The following is a 21,353-nucleotide window of genomic DNA, read 5'->3' on the forward strand; positions in this document are numbered from 1 at the left end:
GGCTGGAGGAAGAGCGCCTCATCTTCCGCCTAGGAACCCTCCAACCACAAGGGATGAACTCGGATTTCTCCAGTTTCCTCATTTCCCCTACCCCCACCTTGTCTCAGTCCCAACCCTCGAACTCAGCACCACCTTCCTAACCTGCAATCTTCTTCCTGACCTCTCCGCCTCCATCCCCACTCCGGCCTATCACCCTCACCTTAACCTCCTTCCACCTATCGCATTTCCAACGCCTCTCCCCCAAGTTCCTCTCCCTACCTTTTATCTTAGCCAGCTGGGCACACTTTCCTCATTCCTGAAGAAGGGCTCATGGCTGAAACGTCGATTCTCCTGCTCCTTGGATGTTGCCTGACCTGCGTTTTTCCAGCAACACATTTTCAGCTCTGATCTCCAGCATCTGCAGTCCTCACTTTCTCCCAGTTAACTACATTGCTATGGGACTGGAGTCTCTGGCTTGACAAGGGATGCCAGCAGATTTCCTCCGTTAACAGAGCATTAGTGTAGTGAATTCAAAGTCTCAACACATGTCAGAGTCTGAACCAATATGAAAGCTTGCCCCAAATTACTGTATCCTTTTAAAGTTAAAACGAGCTAAGAAGTAGGGACAGATGAATTGGTTTTTTAGTTGATCATTGTTTAGGTCTGGGTGATGGAGGACTGCGTCTTGCAAATCAGCAAGTTTACTGGGAGAAATATCATTACATTGACCTCTCGTGGTGAGACATGATGGCAGAGTTTGGTTTTTGCTGTGGGCCCAAATGCAATACAGTACAGTCAAGTTACAAATGAGACTAGCCCCTATGAGTCAGTAACTGTGACCCTGTGATTATCTCTACTGATTTATAATAAATTGACTGCTAGTAATATAAAAGCATCCAAGGACTGCTATTAATATAAAAATATCCAAGCACTGCTAGTAATATAAAGCATCTTGTGCCAGTGTGGTGATGACCTGCCTTTTAGCCAGACACCTGGGTTCAGGTCCCATCTCTGCTGCAGAAGTGTGGCATAACACATCTGAACAGGTTGATTTAAAAATATCTGTAAAAACTTCCAGCTTTATATCAAACACCAATGATTTCTTTTTATTCTCTCAACTCTTAACTTGCTCTGATAACCCGAGTAAAACTCACTCACACGAGGCCTTGAACCTGCCAATCTCTTGTTTGGCGTGCAGCAGTAAGAAGTATTTTTTGTAAGCATTTTATGAACTATTTTTGTATGAGAAAAGATTTCTGCAAGTCACTGGTGATCATCTCTCTTTCTGAAGGTCAAAACTAGACGAATTGAAGGAAATCCAGAGTCTGAGGAGAAGGCAAAATGGAGTGAGGTAGGTCCACTTCATGTAGCAGAAAGCAGCACACCCACAGGGAACATTTGCTGTCAAAATAACAGGTATACTGTTTATAATGTTCAGTCTGTCAAGCCTCTTTGACCATTCATATACTAGTGGCTTATCACTGTTTGAGAAAAGAGTCATGATTCAGAGCCATGAGTTCAAATACAGTAAGCAACTGGTGAAATGAAATTCAGTTAACTAAATAAATGAGCCCAGTATATTTAATAGTGAATCAGGTGTGCTTTTACGACAATGTCCTAAGGGAAGGAAATCTGATGTCCTTGCCTGATGTGGCCTATATATGATTCTAGACTCTTAACAATGTGGTTCACTCTTAACTGCCCTTTGAAAAATCTGTCAAGCCATTTTGGTGTATTCAAGAAGGCAGCTCTTCACCACCTTCTCGAGGGCATTGAAGGATGGGCAATGAATGTTGGCATTGCCAGCAGCCCTCTCATTCTGGAAATGGGTTTCTTTTTTAAAAAGGTAGGCTATTTAACAACATGACCTGTTCAAAAGATCACTATTGCTGTAAATGAACCACAACATTAGAACTATATTAGAAAAAGCAATGGTGTGACACAGCTTAAAATTGCAACGAGGGAGGGTTTAATTGAAATGACAATTTGGAGCTTCATGTTGGCCATTCAGAAAGAAAGATTTAAGAGTATCAGTGATGCTGAGTCAGAGTCTCCACTGTCACAGCAGGAATAGGCACAAAGCAAAATCAAAAAGCCTTTAATGATTTCTTTTTCTGTTGCTTGTACAGTGCTGCTGCCCTGCTGGTTGGGGAACAAGCACCAGAAGAAACATCAACTGTGGTAAGATTCATGCCATAATTTGGAGAAAGTGAGGTGTGCAGATGCTGGAGATCAGAGTCGAGAGTGTGTTGCTGGAAAAGCACAGCAGGTCAGGCAGCATCCGAGGAGCAGGAGAATCAACATTTCGGGCATAAGCCCTTCATCATTCGTTGATGAAGGCAGAAACATTGATGCTCCTGCTCCTCGGGTGCTGCCTGACCTGCTGTGCTTTTCTAGCACCACACTCTCGACTCATGCCATAATTTGTCAGAATCGGGGCAGCAATGACAACTTGTATATGTACAGCAGCATCTCTAGATGCTTCACAAGTGAAATCTGATGCCACATCAGGTCTGAGGACAGATGACCAAAGGCTAGGTCAATGAGATAGGATTATAGTTAGTGTCTCTTTCCTCCTAAAAAGGCAGCTTTTTAGGGCTGAGGCTGCATTGCCATTGATGGTGGAATGAATAAAAACGATGCTTAAGGGTCTGGTGGAGGTTACCAAGATAGTGTGATAGGCAAGGAGATTTGAAAATAAAGGTAAGAATTTTCAAGTATTTTAAGCATTGATGAATTGTAATTCAGTGAACACGGGGGTAATGGGTCTATGAAACTTGATACATGTTAGTACACAGCCAACAGAGCATTGTATGAACTCGAAGTTTACAAAGGGCATAACGTGAGAGTGTTTTAGACTAGTCATGGATGAACTGAGGAAATGGAAATAGACAGTATTAGTGATTGCATGAATGTGGTAGGAAATTGGGGTGAAATATGACACCAAGGTCACAGAGAATCTTAAACCTTAGGCAGTTGCCAGAGAGATAAACTAAATAGATTGCTAAGGAAAAGAATTTGTGGTGGCTTCAGTCTTCCCAATATTTAATCGGAGGAGATTTCTGCTTGTCCACAGTTGGATGTTGGATAGGCAGTTTAACAATGTAGAGATAGTGGTTTTATGTTCAGAACAAAAGTTTGTGTATTTGATGATGGTCTAGCTCGTGATCTAGCTAATTCTTATCAAAGATACTACGCCACACTGCTTTCTGCCTCACATCACCAAACAATCCACAGCACAGAAGGAAACCATGTGGCCATTCATGCTTTGATAGAACCATCCATTTAGTCCTACCTCTACAAGTTTTCATTTCAAGTACTTATCCAGTTCCCCTGTTAAAGTTAGTTGGGCTGCACTTTCCTGTTGCAGTAATATTGAGGCTAATGGCACCTCCTGTTAGAATTATAGAAGCTTGACAGTGTGGGAGCAGGCCATTGAGTCCACACCAACCCTTTGAACAGCTTCACAACCAGACTCACCTTCATATCCTGTCCCCTGTAACCTTACATTACCTAACTTGTACATCCCTGGACACTACAGGCAGTTTAGCACGGCCAATCCACCTAATGTGCACATACTTGGACTGTGGGAGGAAATCAGAACCCATAGGAAATCCATGCAGACACTGGGATAATGTGCAAACTCCACGCAGACAGTAACTCAAGGGTAGATTTGAACCTGGATCTTTGCCACTGTAAGGGAGCAATGCTAACCATTGAGCCATTTCGCAGCCCATTTTGTTAATGTACAAATTCGATAGTAACTTCAGGTGAGGGACAATTGTGAGAGTTTTGAAAAAATCAATTTTAAAAAGTAATCTGAAACAAGCACATTTATTTGTTCTATTTATTATGTTTATCTAATTGTATTGGCCAGGCCCTGTATGGCTGAGGTAATTTGGGAGTGAGTGGGGTATGGAGGTCCACTCTTGATTGTACTTCACCCCATTGTAAGTGCATTGTTACACTTGCTTGTACATCTGGCAAAGAAGAGCTTAACATTTAACAGCTGTCCCTGAGGTTTTCTGTCGAGCTTATAGGTCATCATAGCATGCACAAGCAACCATGATTCTTCCTCAAAATCACTTTCTATTTCCTCCAGTACAGAACTAATTTCCTCTTGTACAACACCAACATCTTCTGAAGAGCAGCGATATGTGAATGCATGTTATTAAGTCACTATAGTAGGAACAATGTATCACTGAGCTGGAGATTTAACTTTTGACTTTGTCTAATCAGAACTGATATTTGAAAAGATTGTTAATTTAGCTGTCTTCAAAAGCACTCGCAAGATATAGTTTTTTGGAAAAGTGCTTCAACATTTTCAGTATTATATTAATGCTTAATGTGCTAAGAATTACAAAGATGACCAATTTAAGATTCAGTGGGTGGACTTGTGTACTGGAAGGTACATATATTCACGCACAGGGCCTGTTCTTTGTGAACATGAAGAATCTGTACATTGTGCATGTAATATGGGTGACAGCTATTTTCTGGTTCATTCCTTGGGACAATCAGACTGATTTACATTTATATTTAAACTGATTTACATTTAAATAAAGTTTGGCAGTTAACTGCCAGTCTTCATTGAACTGGTGCGTTCTCCATGATAACACCCCGGCCAATGAGTGCTTGCCAAGCAATTAGCACACTCATTCGGTATAAAATGATATTCCCTTTTACATTTATATTCTTGCTAATGTCCTGATGATACATGACTAAAAACATTGAGAAATTACACCTTTAATCAGCAAAATTCAAATATTGTTTTTATGTGCAGGATGACCCTTTTAAACTAAAGACTGGTGGTATGATTGATATGAAGATGATAAAGGATAAAAAGCGAGAAAGGTAGGATATCAGAAAATCACAACAAAATCTGCCCATTTATTCATTCATTTCATTATTTCACTGGATTTGGACAACACAGAAGTAAGCCACTTGATCCATTATGCCAGTGTCATCTCTTTGAACAAGGCAGCCTACAGACCCAACTTAAAGGAGAATTTATACTTCCAAGAATACAAAATGGCATCAGTTTAGCTGTATCGGTTTGCTACGTTTAATCTATGTGGATTCCCATTGTTCTTGTGTTGTTAAGGAAAATGTTCATTTGCTTCTTGTGTTTCTTTTGTTGAATTGTCATGACCTGCAATATCGTCAGGAGGTGGTAATGTCATTGGACTGGAATCCAGATGGCTAGGCTAATGATCACTGTACACAGATTCAAATCTCATCAGCTGCAGAAGGGAGAGCATTCAATTCAGATGATAAAGATCTGGAATTGAATGCTAATCTCAACAATGACCATGGAACTCTGATCATTGTCATAAAAACCTATCTTCTTTCACTAGTATCTTTTGGGAAGGAATTCACTTGATCCTTACCTGATCTGGCCTACATGTGATTCCAGATCTACAGCATGAAATTAACTCTTAAGTGGCTGAGCAAGTCAGTTAGTTCAAGGACAATTCGGGATGGGCAACAAATACTGGCCTTGCCTGTGACACCTACAAAAATGAAACTTCATTTTAAGAAAGAATGCAAGGTACAGGGAACAAAATAGCGCAAAAGTTTTATGTTGTTCACATTCCTGCAGAACGTTCAAGATGAGAGACAGAAGTACCTCCTTCAAAGATTTGTTTTCCCTCCCTGGTTGACTAAAGAATTGCTTTCTTTTTTTTCCAGGGTTGAAGAAGAGGACACAGATTTGAACCTGGGCACATCATTTTCAGTGGAGACCAATCGACGGGATGAGGACGCTGACATGTATGTCTTGACCTCTCATCAAGCTGCTTTGAGATAAGCAAATGTTTGTTTTCTTCTGTTCTTTTAAAGCATCAGCGCATACAGCAACACATTTAGTTACGTACAGTGTCTCACCATTGGAGTGATCTGTCAAACATGCCAAACAGATAATCCTGCTGCCACATTAGGAACAAGCATTGCCATACTAAATCCCTCTAGTTCCCCTCTAGTCTGTTCCAGGAAAAATATGACTGACTGTCCTCGCTCTGTATTTAGATAAAAGAGAAAACATCCAGTGAGTTTGTGAAGAGAGAAAAACAGTAAATGATTCAGCTTTGTGTCCTTTCATCAGAATAACAGAACATCAACTTGAAATGTTAACTTTGTTTTTCTCTCTCTGCAGACAATACCAGACTCTGCTGAGTGTTTACCAGCACTTTTGAGTCTTTGTTTCAGCATGTATTTAACTTCTGCCTGACTGGTAGTTGGGAGAGTTTTGAAGCAGTCCCTCTTGTTCAGTAAGGTTCCTTTTATAGGGTGTGTTTTTTATTGGATGTTAAATTCCAGAGAAACCACATTCAAATCATATTTTCATACAAAATTAATCCCACTCTTTGTGGGAGAATAAATAATTAAGTGTGATTGTGGAGTAACCTGGTAGGAGTTATTAAAGCAGTTTTGTAACGATCAATCACTGAGAACCACTATACTGTTGACTCTTGCATAGCCTTTTTCCTTTCTTGATTGTGTTAAGTATGAACTGTTGTACCAAAACAGAGTTTTATAAAAAATGAATCTTCAAGATAATTTATATTAAGATCACAGACAATTTGACCCATCGTAGCCTGTGCCGACTCTAGAAGAAGGAGGATCCAATTACTTCCACTCCTCCTGCAGACTCCCCACAACCTGGAAAATCTTTCCACGTAATAATCGCAAAGCATCCCAAACCATTTCCCACTGTGTACCACTTTTGAGGTTTGAAAACTGTCACTCTTCCCCTCAGTGAGAACTGGAGGATTGAGTGTGTTTTGGAGTGGGAGGAAGGATCAGAGAGGGGTGGGGGCAGGTTGGAAATTGTTGCCTCTGAGCTTGCAGCCACAGAACTCGGAGTCCTGAGCCTCACTTTGGGAAGCGCTGATTTATCCAAATCCCTTTTGAAAGTTGTTTAATCTGTTTCTGCCAGTCTCTTTCAGATGGGCTATTCTAGCTCTCATTTGCTACTGAAAATAAGTTTGCTCGCTGAGTTGGAAGGTTTGTTTTTAGACATTTTATCACGATACTAGGTAACATCATCACTGAGCCTCCAGTGAAGCACTGGTGTTAGTGACCTACTTTCTATTTATGTGTTCAGCTTTCCTGTGGTTCCTGCTCTTTTTTTGACATTTCCTGTGTCGATGTCCCAGAAAAACAGGAAATTACATCAAAACAGGAAATGACATCGCTAAATCCAAAGAAAGCTAAACACATAAATAGAAAGCGGACCATAACACCAGTGCTTCACCAGTGGCTTACTGAAGATGTTGCCTAGTATGGTGCCGAAACGTCTGAAAACGAACTTTCCAGCTCAGTGAGCAAACTTAAATCCAGAACCTCAACCAGAGCTACAAATCTTCTCCAAACTCTCATTTGCTACGTTAATAAAATAACTTTCCTTGTCTCCTCTTTGATTTGTTTTCCACCAGAGGACATAATTTCTCCTTAAGAAAGTAGGAAATAGAAGCAGGGTGAGGCCATTCAACCCTGCAAGTCTGCTGTCCCATCCGATAACAGCATGGCTGTTCATAGCCATTTTTCTGCAGTATTGCCATTTTCCTTGATGTCTTTAATATCTCAAAATCAATTGGTCTTTGGCTTGAACCCCCAATGACTATGCCTCCACAGTTTGCTGGGGCAAAGAATTCCAAAGATTTCGCAACCTTTTGATTGACACTGTTCCTCTTAATCTCAGTCATAGAATCCCTGCCGTGCAGATGGAGGCCATTCAGCCCACCGAGTCTACACCGATCCTCTGAAGAGAATCCCACCCTGACCCAGCCCCCACCGTATCACATTTACTGTGGCTAATCCACCCTAATCTGCACACCTTTGGATTGCGGAAGGAAACCGGAGCACCCAGAGGAAACACACTCAGACACAGGGAGAATATGCAAACTCCACACAGTCGCCTGAGGATAGAATCAAACCCGGGTCCCAACCACTGTCAGACAGCTGTGCTAACCACTGGACTGCCCTTTATTTAATCCATCAAATCCATTGTAATTTTGAACACATCTAGAAATTCTCCGCTTGGGTTTAGAACCAAACAAGTTAACAGTACCAGCTTCTAGTGTCTCCACGTAACTTCCACAGTTTTCATTCCTGATACTGTTCTCGTAAAAGTCTGCACATTCTCTAAAACCTTGCAATTCTTCATAGCTGCAAACGTAGCAATAGACAGATAGTTTCCTGACATTATTTATGCAATGTCTATAGTGGGCAGGAGAGTCTAATTTTTTCCCTAAAGTCCCAGCAGCAGCTGGAACACAAGACATTAAAGAACCTGGGAAGCTTATGACCCTGTATGACATGTCTACTGTGTTCAATAAGTGTCCTTGTTCATCTGTTTGGAGAGTGATCTGTTGTTCCACGGCAGGATGAAGTACATCGAGACGGAACTAAAACGGAGGAAGGGAATCCTGGAGAACGAAGAACAGAAAGCAAAGGTCAAAAACCCAGAGGACCAACTGTATGAGTTGCCTGATAACATCAACGTTTCATCTGCCAAGCGCACAGAAGAAATGCTGTCCAATCAGATGCTGAGTGGAATTCCTGAAGTGGATTTGGGTATTGAGTAAGTGTTTATCTTTTTAGGTCAACTTTAGTGCAAATACGATCAGAAGACGTAGGGACAAACATAGGCTATTTGGCCCATCAAGTCTGCTCCTCAAATCATGGCTGATGTAATCATCCTAATCTTCATTTTCCTGTCTTTTCTCCATAATCCATCATTCCCTTACTGTCTAAAAATCTATCTATCTCAGCCTTGAATAGACTTTTAATGACCCAGTTCTCCCAGCCTTCCGCAGATTCCCTACACTCAGAAATTTCTGATCATCTCTGTCTTAAATGGATGGCCCCTGACTGTGAGATTATGCCTTCTGGTCCCAGACTCACCTACATTGGGATACATCCTTTCTGTATCTCCCCTGCCAAGCCTTCTAAGAATCTTGCATGTTTCAACATGGTCTCCTCTCATTCTTCGAAACATCACTGAGCACAAGCATAACCTCTTCTCATAAGGCAGTTCCTCTATAGTTGGGATCAGCCTAGCGAACCTTCTCTGGAGTGCCTCTGATGTCAGTCTTAGTTTTAGCAAAACCTCCCTATCTCTATCCTACTGGACAATGTTCTTCATTTGGAAATCTGTTACATCCCATTGATGCATACATGCTGAAAACGGGAATCAAAGTAATTTCAAAATTTCACTTTTATCTCTTATTATTCAGAAAAGGTGGGTCCATTTCATTGATACAGAGTCACTGCAGGATGGACCATCTGGAAGATGCATTACAGCAACACTTTCCAAACCTGCCAACTCTGTTACCTAAAAGGACAAAGGCAGCAGATGCCTGGCAACATCATAATCTGCAAGTTTTCCCCTAAGCCAGCTGCTATCCTAACTTGGAAGTATATTGCTGTTCATTCTGTGTTGCTGGGTTACAATGCTGAACGCTCTCCCTATAACAGTAGGGTGGAAGTCCCACTACCACTTTCTCAAGGGCAATTGGGAAATGGGCAGCCAATGCTAACCTAGCCAATAATGCCCACATCTCATGAATATATTAAGAAAAACATTAGCTATATCTTTATTTAGGAAGCTCTGCTGCTCCTTTTGAATGTAACACGTGGCTTCGTAAAATGTATGATTGTTCCACAAATGCGTTACTCTTTGACAGAAAACAAAGTGCCTGAAGATCCTACTTGATTTGTCATCCTTAATTTAAAATATGAGCCCCCTCCATTCTTGGATGGTGTATTTTGCAGTTTTAAAAGATGTTGAATTGCCTTTCTCCATTAATCTTAAACATGAGTATCAAATTGCTCTCATGTCTTCCATCTTCAAGAAAGTCAGTAAATCAGGGTACCTGTGATGTTTGCATCCATTTACATTACCTTCATAGCAAAAGAACACAACAGAAAGAGGCCATTTGGCCCATCATGCCTGTGCAGTTTTACCCATTAGCCTGCAGATGTTCCCACATCTTCCAGTTCCTTTTAGAAATTTGCTCCTGAACTTGTGTCCACACCCTTTCAGAATGCATTCTAAAGGAAATTTTGCTACCTGGATTTTATTTTTACTCATGTTGCTATTGATTGCATCTTTTTTTTAATTTTGAGTGCAAAAATAAAGAACATTATCAGCACAGAAGAGGCAAAGGCCCAGCTCCTGGCAGAACAACGTAACAAAAAGAAGGACAACGGTACTTCTTTCGTACCCACCAACATTGCAGTCAATTATGTTCAACACAACCGGTGTAAGTATTGATGAAGCTCTATGATTGACCTTCTCAGTGTTGCAATCTCCTGGTGTGGTTTGCTTTGTGTACCTGTGATCCAGGTGACTTCAGAAAAGCAAATACTTAGGATGGTGGAAATCCGAAATACAATCATAAAATCCTGGAAAGAAACTCAGCAGCTCTGGCCGCATCCAGTGCAGGAGGGAGAAAAAGAGTTAGTGTTGCACATCTGTGACCTTTGGCCAGAACTGGAAGATATTTAGAAGTCCAACAAGATTTAATAAAGTGCAGTGTCATGGGAAAGGGGAGGAAAGAAAAGTGGAGAAGTTGTGTGATAATGTGGAAGGCAGGAGCATCAAACGAGAGGAAGCAAGGCGAAAGGGGATGGTTTGAGTTATTGCTTTGAGTAGCATTCACAGTTCAGTATTTCCGACGAAACAAGCTTTCTCCTTTTTCAGGTTGTCTTACAACAATGAGGCATTTTGTCACCCACATCTTGGGGTAACTGGAAGGGACTTTAACAGCAAGTTTGCTATGGAGTGCCATTGAAAAGAGCCTATGGCAGATGTGTGGTCACTGGCAGGCCTGACCTAACCACTATTGCAGTGTTCAATGGCTTGATCTGCAAGAGTGAAGGGACACCATTGACATCTAGTCTGTTCATCTACATTAATGGTGAATGTGGTGTGTAACGATGAAAGATTTATAAACCAGTGCTGTGAAACTACCTTTGTTAGATATTTTATCTCCATACTGACAGTGTATTGGATTCAAGCCCTACTGCAGGATTTACTTCTATTCAGTCAGTTTGTCCTCCAGTTCAATATTATAGTATGACCAGAGACATTTCATGGGATGTACAGCATTGAGCCTCACCATTCTATGCTAGTGTTCATGCCCTCCTAGAGAATCCTCCCGTGTTTTCTCTAAATTTACTAATGTAATCCTCAATTCCCTTCTCCCTCATCTGCGTGCCTCTCTCATTGTTGGATGCATCTGTACTTCTTGCTACAACCACTCCCAAGTTCCACCTCCTCTGGCTGAAGAAGTTTCTTTTGAATTCCCAATTAGTTTATCTCCCATTTATGGCTTCTAGTTATGCTGTTCCCACAAATGCAAACATTTGCTGCGCCACTGTATCAAATCCTGTCAGCCACACCTCTGACTTTTCAAAAGGGGACTCAGACTGACCAAGGTTCCAAAAACAGAAATTGCTGGAAAAACTCAGCAGCTCTGGCAGCATCTGTCGAAAGAAGTCAGAGTTAACATTTTGGGTCTAATGACCCTTCCTCAGAACAACGGGAAGGGTCACTAGACCCGTAACGTTAATTCTGATTTCTTTTCACAGATGCTGCCAGACGTGCTGAGCTTTTCTAGCAACTTCTGCTTTTGTTCCTGATTTAAAGCATTCACAGTTCTTCGGTTTTTATTGACCAAGTTTCCAGTTGCCAATTGAGGCGGTTGCTAAATATTCCACAATAAATACTTGAAAAGTAAGGAATCCATCCTGTCTCATCACCAACATTCCTCCGTCAATGCTCTCAATTTAAATTTAAGTTAACAAATCATTCAACTGGTCATTTATTGTGACATGTGGAATCTTAAATATGTACAAAATGGCTGTTGTGTTATATCAAAATGACTTCATGCATTTCAAAAGCAATTTCTTGAGCTGTCTCTGAGAAACAGGTTTTGCTGCTAAATGAATGCAAGCCTTTTGTTCCTTATGACAAGATACAGCCACAGTACCATGTTAGATGTTAAAGGACAATTGTATCAGTGCGTTATGTGAGCCACTCCCTTACGGTATTCTCCTAACTTGCTTAATACGTGTTCTGCTTCAGGATCCAAAACTGCCACTGGGAGATTAAAAGGTAACTGAAAATAACCAGCCAGTCACAAATGTGAATGTTCAACAGTGAAGGACGGTATGGAGTTTATCCATTTCCCTCTGACGAAGAATGGGAGTTGTTGCGTTACAATTTTTGAGTACTCTCTGGGTCGTGCTTCCATTCAATTTCCACATGTTCATTCATTTTGCTTAACTCAGTGTAACTTCTTATTTTCCAGTCAAGGAAGCACAACTGAGGCTGAAGAAATGTATTCTTTACTGCTGAAATCAAAAATGTGCACACTTCCCATTGTTCCTGATTATTTATCCTGCATTTAGAGCTCAAGAATCTTAAGGATGACATTGCACATATGAATTGAATCATTTGCTTTTTCTTCAGTGCAGTAATTTTTTGAAAAAAAATTATCTAGTTTGAAAGGCTTATTGCTATGTTATGGCGGGATCCTTGTTGCAGGTTTCACATTGCCTTCTGTTTTGTGTTATAGTTTACCGGGAGGAATTGCACGCACCCGCAAAACGCAATAAAGAGGAAGCCAAACCTCGGCCCCTGAGAGTGGGGGACACTGACAAACCAGAGCCTGAACGTAAGTAACTAATGTCAGCCTTCACAAAGCATTGGATTGTAGTCATAAGGATGTGTAAGAATTCAAACAGTTGCTTGCAGATTAAAGCATATGGTTTTTTACTTTCAATTCCACTTAATTATCTGCTCCTGGTCAGGCATTATCTTGATTTTAAAATTCTCCTCCTTACTTGCAAATCCCTCCTTGACCTTATCAGCTCCAGTCTCTAGAACTCTGCAAAATATCTGCACCCAATTAATTCTAGCTTCCTGAACTTGCCCGATTTCCATCCCTTTCTCAGTTCTCCCCTCTGATTCCCACATTGCCAGCACTTCCTTCCCTAATTGCTCACTGCTCCACTAAACTCAAGACAGTTTTGTTCCTGCACGTGTTCCTCAGAGCCATGAGAACTTCTTTCAATTAATTCATGGGATGTTGTTGTTGCTGGCTGGGCCAGCATTTCTTGCCCATCTGTAAATGCCTTGGAGAATGTAGTCGTGAACTCCTTCCTTGACATACAGCCCTTGAGGTGGATCAGTATCTTCACCTTTTGTTTACCAATCTTTGTAAAGACTAACATTGATTAGACTGTTTGATTACTAATACCTGTGCACCAGTTTTAAATTAATTATGTTCTTGGAAGGAAATCTTTGCTCCATCATAGTTCTTCATTACGTGCCATGAAGCAACAAATACCAACTTGGTTTCTTGGATTCAAAATGGGTGATATTACATTTCTTCGAGTTAAACTCCATGTGTCATAGTTTTGTCCATTCCTTTTCTTTTATCCTATCATTGGTTCCACTTTTGCATCTCTTGCTGCTTTTCTTGTTAGTTGTAACTGTCCCACTTTGCAAAATTTCCAATTTTCATTAAAAGTTTGTGCAAAATTTTAGATTGGTACAAGTTTTCATCAAGGTCGTTTAACTATTAGAAATGGATCCTTGGTGTTTTAGGCATATGTGCTTGTTCTGTATCACGCCTGATGCTTCTTTACAGAATTTCATTGCTTGATTCAGTGAAGTTTATCATGGGTCAATGAATTTGTCATCTTTTTGATTTTTGCCTTCATTAAGTTAATTCTGGTTTGTGATTGGTCCTTCTCAATTTTAAACCTGAAATAAAATGTATTATAAAATGACTATAATGTAATTATGTTTCTTTGATGCCAGATTGTTAACTAATTCTGGTTTGTTATTCATCACTGTCTCAGATGCACTGATTCTTTGTCAGCTCTAGAGGTATAATTCGAGAAACTGTCTTGAATAGATTCTAGAAAAATCACTGTCTTTACTTCTTTTGATGTTCTGTCTCTGTATGGTTAAGTTGAAAATTGAAATCTTCCATTCTTCTTGCTGCATATTTCCCTGATCTCTCGACCTGCATTGTTACTTTTACGAGATCTGTAGACCACTTCCGGAGGCCTTGCATCCTTCCATGTTCTTTCCTTCTCCCCATGGTGTTTCCATTACCCGATCATTACTCCGATTTCTGTGTTACTGTATTGTTCTGTTCTTTCCCAATTTCCCTTCCTGTCTGAAGATCCTCTATCCTGGAACATGAAGTTCTCAACTTGTGGCCAGGTTTCTAATGATTACCACATTATTCCCATACGGCTGATGTAATAATATTTCTTTTGTATAGAAAACTGTCCCCATATCGTCTGATAGTAGTTTTTTCCCTAACACGTTGTTGCTAATCATCTGTACTAGTTAAACAATTCAATATTTTCCGTCACTATTTTTACATGCATTTTATTACTAATTCCTTAAACCCTTTTGCTCCCACAGTAAATACAAGTTAGCACACAAACATCTGCTCTCATCCCTTCTCAGGGCCACTATCATTTTGAAACTGGTCCTCCACTTCCTCTTTGCTGTTTAAAGTTCTTGCTGCAATTCCATTTAGCCTCTTGTCCAGCTTCCACACAAACCCCACCTGACAACTGATGGTGGTGGGAATTGGAATGGAATTGGTGCTTCAATTGGAAAAGAACATTTTAAACTGTTGAGAAATTAAACTTCTGTTTCAATCTTGAAGAGATGCAATGTTATTAAAAACTATCATGTTTAACACTTAGCAGTGATTATCCCTTCGTAAATTCCCTACTGGCACTCTCTGCAATCTGCCATTTTTATGTCATTCTGTGCTTTTCAGTTTCCCACAGGGACATCGGTGATTTGACCTAAAGGTGATTCCTTTAAAGTTCATTGTCTAATTGTGATGTGTGTTCCATTGCTTTAAAGAGTTAGCTGCATTTTATGTTTAAAGTCTGATGGTTTGCTGTTTTAAAGAAGTTGCAACAAAGCCATTAAGAAATGTTTCCCTTCCTATATTGTGCAGCATCTCCTCCAAATCGCAAACGTCCTTCCAATGAAAAGGCGACAGATGATTACCATTATGAAAAGTTCAAGAAAATGAGCAGAAGGTACTGAGGGGGCTGCCCAATATTCTGTTTCTTTTTAAATTGACAACAGTACCAGCGTCCTCTACTGGTGCGGAAATGAGACTGATGAGTTTAAAACTGTTTGTGGGCAAGAAGTTAGCAGTGGTTAGACTTTCAGGTCTAAACCAATGTCATTGTTTTTCTAAAGTTAAACTACAGGAGAAATGAAAACCTATAGCACGTTGTGGTACAAAAAAGATACTAATGTAAGAGGGAACAACTTAAGTCATTTGTGAATTTATCTTGGCTGTCCCACTCTGGTTCATATTCATTTCTACTTCTGAATCCTGTAAAAAGCTCAATTGGAAGAATATACAGTGGTCAATGAGCATTTTAAAAGGCCGTTGTCACCTTCCATTTGTAAGTCTTCCAGTTACTGCACTTTTAAAAACTGAATTATAGTAGTTGTAATGTATATTGACACATTGCAGCTCCAATCCTAAATTCATTCTTTCATCCTCAAAACTGTTGAATAAGATATTTTGATCTGTTAACTCGCTACGTGTCACAGATTGAATCTTGTGTAAATGTCTTTGTATATGTATCTAAAATAAACTTCTTATCCTTGCTTTATGATTTTATATAAATGTTTCTTGGTTTATTTTACTAGTATATACATTCACTAATCCAACTGACTGCCAGATTAGAATTCCCAAACTGTGCGAGTGTCTAAAGTAGACGAGACAAATCACAAGTGAGAGGTTGGCCACCCATCTTTCTGTTGCATTGACAGGAGGTTCAAGAGACCCAGACAGTGCTGAGAGCAAAACCAGTTTCCATTTTAGATGAAGTATGTAGCAGAGGATCTATCACACTGAGAGAGGGAGGGACTTTAACCTGAAGCTGGCAGTGGAGAAGGATACCAGTGCAGGTCATTCTCAATTAATGTAGTTTTGTTATGACATTGCTTTTACTTTACTACTCATCATTCCAATGCCACTTCTGAAACACAGTTCTTGCCTGACTCCCAGTAGCATAGGGAATAAACGTGTGTCAAAACTCAGCATTCTTGGGCCAGTTCCTGTTTTAGCCATTGCCTGCCCCAGTTAAGGCTAGACATGTTTTTTAAAACAGTCACTCAACCCTCCCTCTCCAAATCAGCAGAAAAGCAGGATCTTCAATGTTCAGGGCTGCAGATGAAGCCTTCCATCTCCAGGGGTGCAATATTGTTTGGGGGCAGTAAGCAATGAAATTTTTTTTTGCATATTTATTTATTATTTCATTTGTGTTTGTATTCCATACTTGTTCCACATTCTGTGTTAATAGAGGATTACTTGTATAGAAAAAAAGGTTTGATACAAATTGGGCAGATGTAAAGTGAAATTTCTGGCTGAAAAACAAAATAAAATAACAGGAAGGAATTGACTACTGGGTGTAGCGAAAGCCAAGAAAGAACATTCTTGGCCATTAGAGAATGAAATGCTCAATAAAATTCCTGTGATCACTGCCCTTGCCTATCCCCAAAGCCCGACACCACCGGCAATCAAACACTCCAGGAGATCACAGACCATGTTTATCTCTAAAAATACTTGACTTCTGTATGACATAGGACTTGGTCCAGCACCCTCTTGAAACTGCTCAGTCAAAACACACCACACAAGTAAACAGTATATGCCATAGACACTTTATTTGTGAAAAGAGGTACTTCCCATCCTGTCTATTCCTGCGCTTATACAGTTTGGTACACTATTTTGTAAGTCAAGCTTGTAGATGGTTTTATATCTGCAAACACTAACAATCAGCCAGCAAATAATGAGGCAGTTTGCTGTTGAAAAATCAATAAATATTCTATCCATACCTACTATAGCTTGTTTGAAATCACAAATGTAAAGTTGTCAATAGGTCACTTGGGACATATGAATAGTTACAGGCCAAGAGTATCATGCAGTTTCCAAGTTAGGAATTCTGCAGTTGGCTGAACTATCCAGCTTCTTTAAGGAGACTCAGTTAGTTGAGCAACTTGATCACTCTATTGAAAACAAAAAATTCTGGAGATCATAGCAGGTCAGGTTGAAGAACCTCTTCCTAACAGTTGGAATAATCTCTCTGGATCCCACACATTGTCCACTTCACAATAAAAGTTACTTGTCCCTCACTAGATCATAGAATTTTGGCATAACATTCTATTTCAGAAAAACAGGCATGGTAGACTTAATGTTAGTTATGTGTATTTTCATTCATAATAGCTTTGGTAATCTAGTGTTTTAAATGCATAAATAACTTGAGTAATTAGTGTCTCACCTACTATAATAGGTTTGGTCCAAGAACTTAGAAGTAATACACTGGTTTATCCATATTATTCCTAATGGACTTTTTGCACAAGATCTATTGGTGTGAAATTCACTTTCTATCTTGTATTCCCAGAGATACATTATGCACCAATGGATTAAAAACTGCAGAACATCCTTCTTCACAGAACTGTGGGTGTGCGTACACCACATGGACTGCAGCAGTGAGGGAAATCACGTTTTAAAACTATTAGGGATGGCCAACAAAAAAACTGCCCTTGCCAGTGGTACCCATGTCCTTTTATAAGAGTTGCAACATTTTCTTCTATGTTATAATGAATGAACACAACTGTGATTATTTTTGTTCTCTTTCAATATGCACATAGTTCTTGAAACCTTGTGTATTCTTACGTGGAGACAAATCACAAGCCGGGTGGTCTGGGCACTGCAGCTATTTTTCCAAGACTATTTCCAGCATGAGAACAAACAATTTCATAATTTATGTTTTAAACATGTGTTATATATAAAATGAGACACAGGTCTTCCTTTGGTGGCTAATTTTAAACTTGAATGACTGTTACACAAATTATCCAGTAGATTTCATACCGTTTTGGCAGCTACTACCAAACCTCAATAGTGACCATCCACTAGTTGTTCAGCTAGAACTGTATTTAACACTAATGAATGCTGCTGCCTTGGGTTTTATATAATAACATTGCTTTGACTTCCATTACAATTTACTGACATAAAATAACAGATTTTTTTCATTAATTTGTAATTCCAAGTGACAAAACAAATTGCTGACAATGCATACCTCTGATCCAAAGCAAACAAAAAGGATAAAACGTTCGATTTGAAGTTGTACTAGACTGTCCGCTGTATTGCAAAAAGTAACATGCTTACCTCACTAGTTGTCAGATTGTGTTTGATGGCTATTGCAGGATTTGAGCTCAAAGACTTGGGCTCTGTCTTCTCCTCAGGCGTTTGCAAGAGATTCCATGGATGTCATTTTGAGGTGGGAAGGGTGATGGAAAGAAAGAATTATTTGATGTCCCGGCCAATATTTACACTTCAATCAAGATCACAAACAGATTTACTGGTCATTATCACATTGCTGTTTTTTTTTGGGAGCTTGCTATATACATATTTGCTCCTGCATTACAAAAGTGACTATATTTGAAGGATTTCATTAGCTGTAAAACTCTTGGAGACAGCTTGAGGTTATGAAAGAAGTTAAGTAAATGCAAGCCATTGACAAGAGATGGCTGCTGAAATGTAGGGTACATAAACAGGAAAAGAGACATAAGTTGAATTGACAGCACTGAATGGCAAGGGGAGACAGTGCTATGATTGTGAGCCAAGGCTAGGCAAGAAAAGTTAGTAAACTTTACCATACTTAACCTCAGAAATTTCATAAAGATATCAGATCCAAGAAAGAAACCACAGGCACCTCATGGGAATGTTTCCCCACCCTTCTTCCTTCGACAAAGAAGTGAATTTTGTGGATAAGTTATTAATGTGAAGAACATTCTGGAAGATTCCTTCAAGAAACCAAAGCTCTGCACACAGGACAATTAACAAAACGTCAAACAATTTAAAATGGAAACTAAGAACTCTGTTGCCTTAGTTTTAGGCCATATTTTGTTGCCCTTTGAAGCCTCCTGATCATTTTCACCCAGCCAAAAACAGCTAGGCAGTCCTTTGCTCCCAGGTCGATGGCACTGCAGCCTTCAGTAGGTATAGTGTCCTGGCATAGTACGGGATTAGATTAGATTAGATTACAGTGTGGAAACAGGCCCTTCGGCCCAACAAGTCCACACCAACCCGCTGAAGCGCAACCCACCCGTACCCCTACATTTACCCCTTACCTAACACTACGGGAAATTTAGAATAGCCAATTCACCTTGCCTGCACATCTTTGGATTGTGGGAGGAAACCGGAGCACCCGGAGGAAACCCACGCAGACACGGGGAGAACGTACAAACTCCACACAGTCGCCTGAGGTGGGAATTGAACCCGGGTCTCTGGTGCTGTGAGGCAGCAGTGCTAGCCACCGTGCCGGGATGTATGCATGTGTCAAAGAAGTCAAAATCAAATCAAAAAAGCCTGGTATCAGTATGAGGGATCATACTTAAAAGCATTGAAAAATTTACTAACTTACTTTTAGAAGCCAGTGAAGAGATTAGAAATACAGATTTCAAACTCCCGCACCACTGCTGCTAATTCAGTAGCTTGGATCTTTACTCCCAGGCTTCAGAAAGTGCACTAACCCATAGCACTGTTGCACCTACACCTTCTGCTGTATCTTTGTGATTTTTTAAAAAATGAAGCGTGGGTATCACTGGTGAACCCAGCAATCAACCCCTAACTCCGACTTCCCTGAAGAAGCTGAGTTATCTTCTTCACAACTGAGTGGCTTGCAAGGCTGTTTCAGAGGTCAGTTAAGAGACAACCATTTTATTGAGAGTTTGGAGTCATTGGACAGACCAGGTTAAGCTGGGAATTTCCCCTCCCCAAGGAGCATTAGTGAAACATTGTTTTTTTACAAATAAAGGTGCTTGAGTAAGTCATTTGGCCCCATTCTTCCATTCAGCCCCATGGCTGATATAATTACTCCACAGTCCACCTACCCCCATAACCTTTTACCCCATTGCAATTTCCACTGTCTTTGGAGACAGAGTATTCCAAAGACTCAATCCTCTAGGGGGAAGCAAAAATGTTGTAGCTTAAATGGGTGGCCCCTTATTTTTAAACAGTGATGGTCATTATTACTGATATTAACTTTTTATTTCTGACCAAATTAAATTGACTGAATTTAAATATTCCAGTTGCTGTGGTAGGATTAGATCCAATGTCTTCATAAGTCCAGACCTCTGGATAATCATGCTACCATTACTGCTCATGGAGCGAGAGAGAGATCTAGCAGAATTCCTGCTGCTTTGGTGTATTTTTCTGCATGCTTCAACCTTTCTCCCTGTGTAAGCCATGGGATTCTAAACGCCTGGTACTTATGACACTTATGGGCCACCGTTTATTGCCCTAGCTGCCTCTTGAGAAGGTGGGGGTGAGTTGCCTTCCTGAACTGCTGCAGTCCACCTGCTGTGGATTGACCACAATGCCATTAGTGCTCCTAGCCTTTGGCGTGCTTTTGTAGCCACTACATATATGTGGTGAGTCCAGTTGAGTTTCTGACCACTGATTACTCCCAGGATGTTGATAGTGGGATTCAGTGATGGTAACACCATTGAATGTCAAGGGGCGGTGATTAGATTATCTCTTGATGGTCATAGACTGGCATTTGTGTGGCACAAATGTTACTTGCCACTTGTCAGCCCAAGCCTGGATATTGTCCAGATCTTGTTACCATTGACCACTGACTGCTTCAGTGTCTGAGTCGTCATGAATGGTGCTGAACATTGTGCAGTCATCAGCAAACATCCCCACTTCTGACCTTATGATGGAGGGAAGTTTATTGATGAAGCAGCTGAAGATGGTTGGGCCTAGCACACTACCCTGAGGAACTCATGCAGAGATGTCCTGGAGCTGAGCTGACTGATCTCCAACAACCAAAAGCATCTTCCTATGTGTCAGATAAGACTCTAACCACTGGAGAGTTTGTCCCGATTCCCACTGATTACAGTTTTGTTAGGGCTTGCTGATGCCACACTCCCCTCATCTCTGAAATTCAACTCTTTTGTTCATGTTTGAACCAAGGTTGTATTAAGTTCAGGAGTTGAGTGGCCCTGGAGGAACTCAAACTGGGCGTCACCGAGCAAGTGCTGCTTGATTGGACTGTTGATGACCCCTTCCATCACTTTACTGATGATCGACAGTAGACGAATGGGGCTGTAACTGGCCAGGGTGGGATTTATCCTGCTTTTATGTACAAGACATACTTGGGCAATTTTCAACATTGTTGGGTAAGTACCGACCAGTGTTGTAACTGTAATGAAATAGATTGGCTAGGGAGCAGCAAGTTCTGGAGCACAAGTTGTCAGGGTCTGTTGCCTTTGCAGTATCCAGTGCCTCCAACCATTT

At 40.4% G+C, this 21,353-nt stretch overlaps 1 protein-coding gene across 1 annotated transcript in view; it reads left to right on the forward strand.

The window, feature by feature from the left end:
* Positions 1–15,668, forward strand: part of c30h9orf78 (chromosome 30 C9orf78 homolog) — a 19,570-nt gene extending 3,902 nt beyond the window's left edge. The window contains exons 2-9 of the mRNA XM_043720517.1: positions 1,271–1,330; positions 2,109–2,160; positions 4,760–4,830; positions 5,668–5,748; positions 8,363–8,560; positions 10,108–10,244; positions 12,564–12,662; positions 14,985–15,668. Coding sequence (XP_043576452.1) covers positions 1,271–1,330; positions 2,109–2,160; positions 4,760–4,830; positions 5,668–5,748; positions 8,363–8,560; positions 10,108–10,244; positions 12,564–12,662; positions 14,985–15,076 — 790 coding nt within the window. The 3' untranslated portion in view covers positions 15,077–15,668. The remainder of the gene's footprint in view (positions 1–1,270; positions 1,331–2,108; positions 2,161–4,759; positions 4,831–5,667; positions 5,749–8,362; positions 8,561–10,107; positions 10,245–12,563; positions 12,663–14,984) is intronic.
* The last annotated feature ends 5,685 nt before the right edge of the window (positions 15,669–21,353 follow it).

This window comes from Chiloscyllium plagiosum, chromosome 30 (genome assembly GCF_004010195.1).
Source record: "Chiloscyllium plagiosum isolate BGI_BamShark_2017 chromosome 30, ASM401019v2, whole genome shotgun sequence".
Taxonomy (NCBI): domain Eukaryota; kingdom Metazoa; phylum Chordata; class Chondrichthyes; order Orectolobiformes; family Hemiscylliidae; genus Chiloscyllium; species Chiloscyllium plagiosum.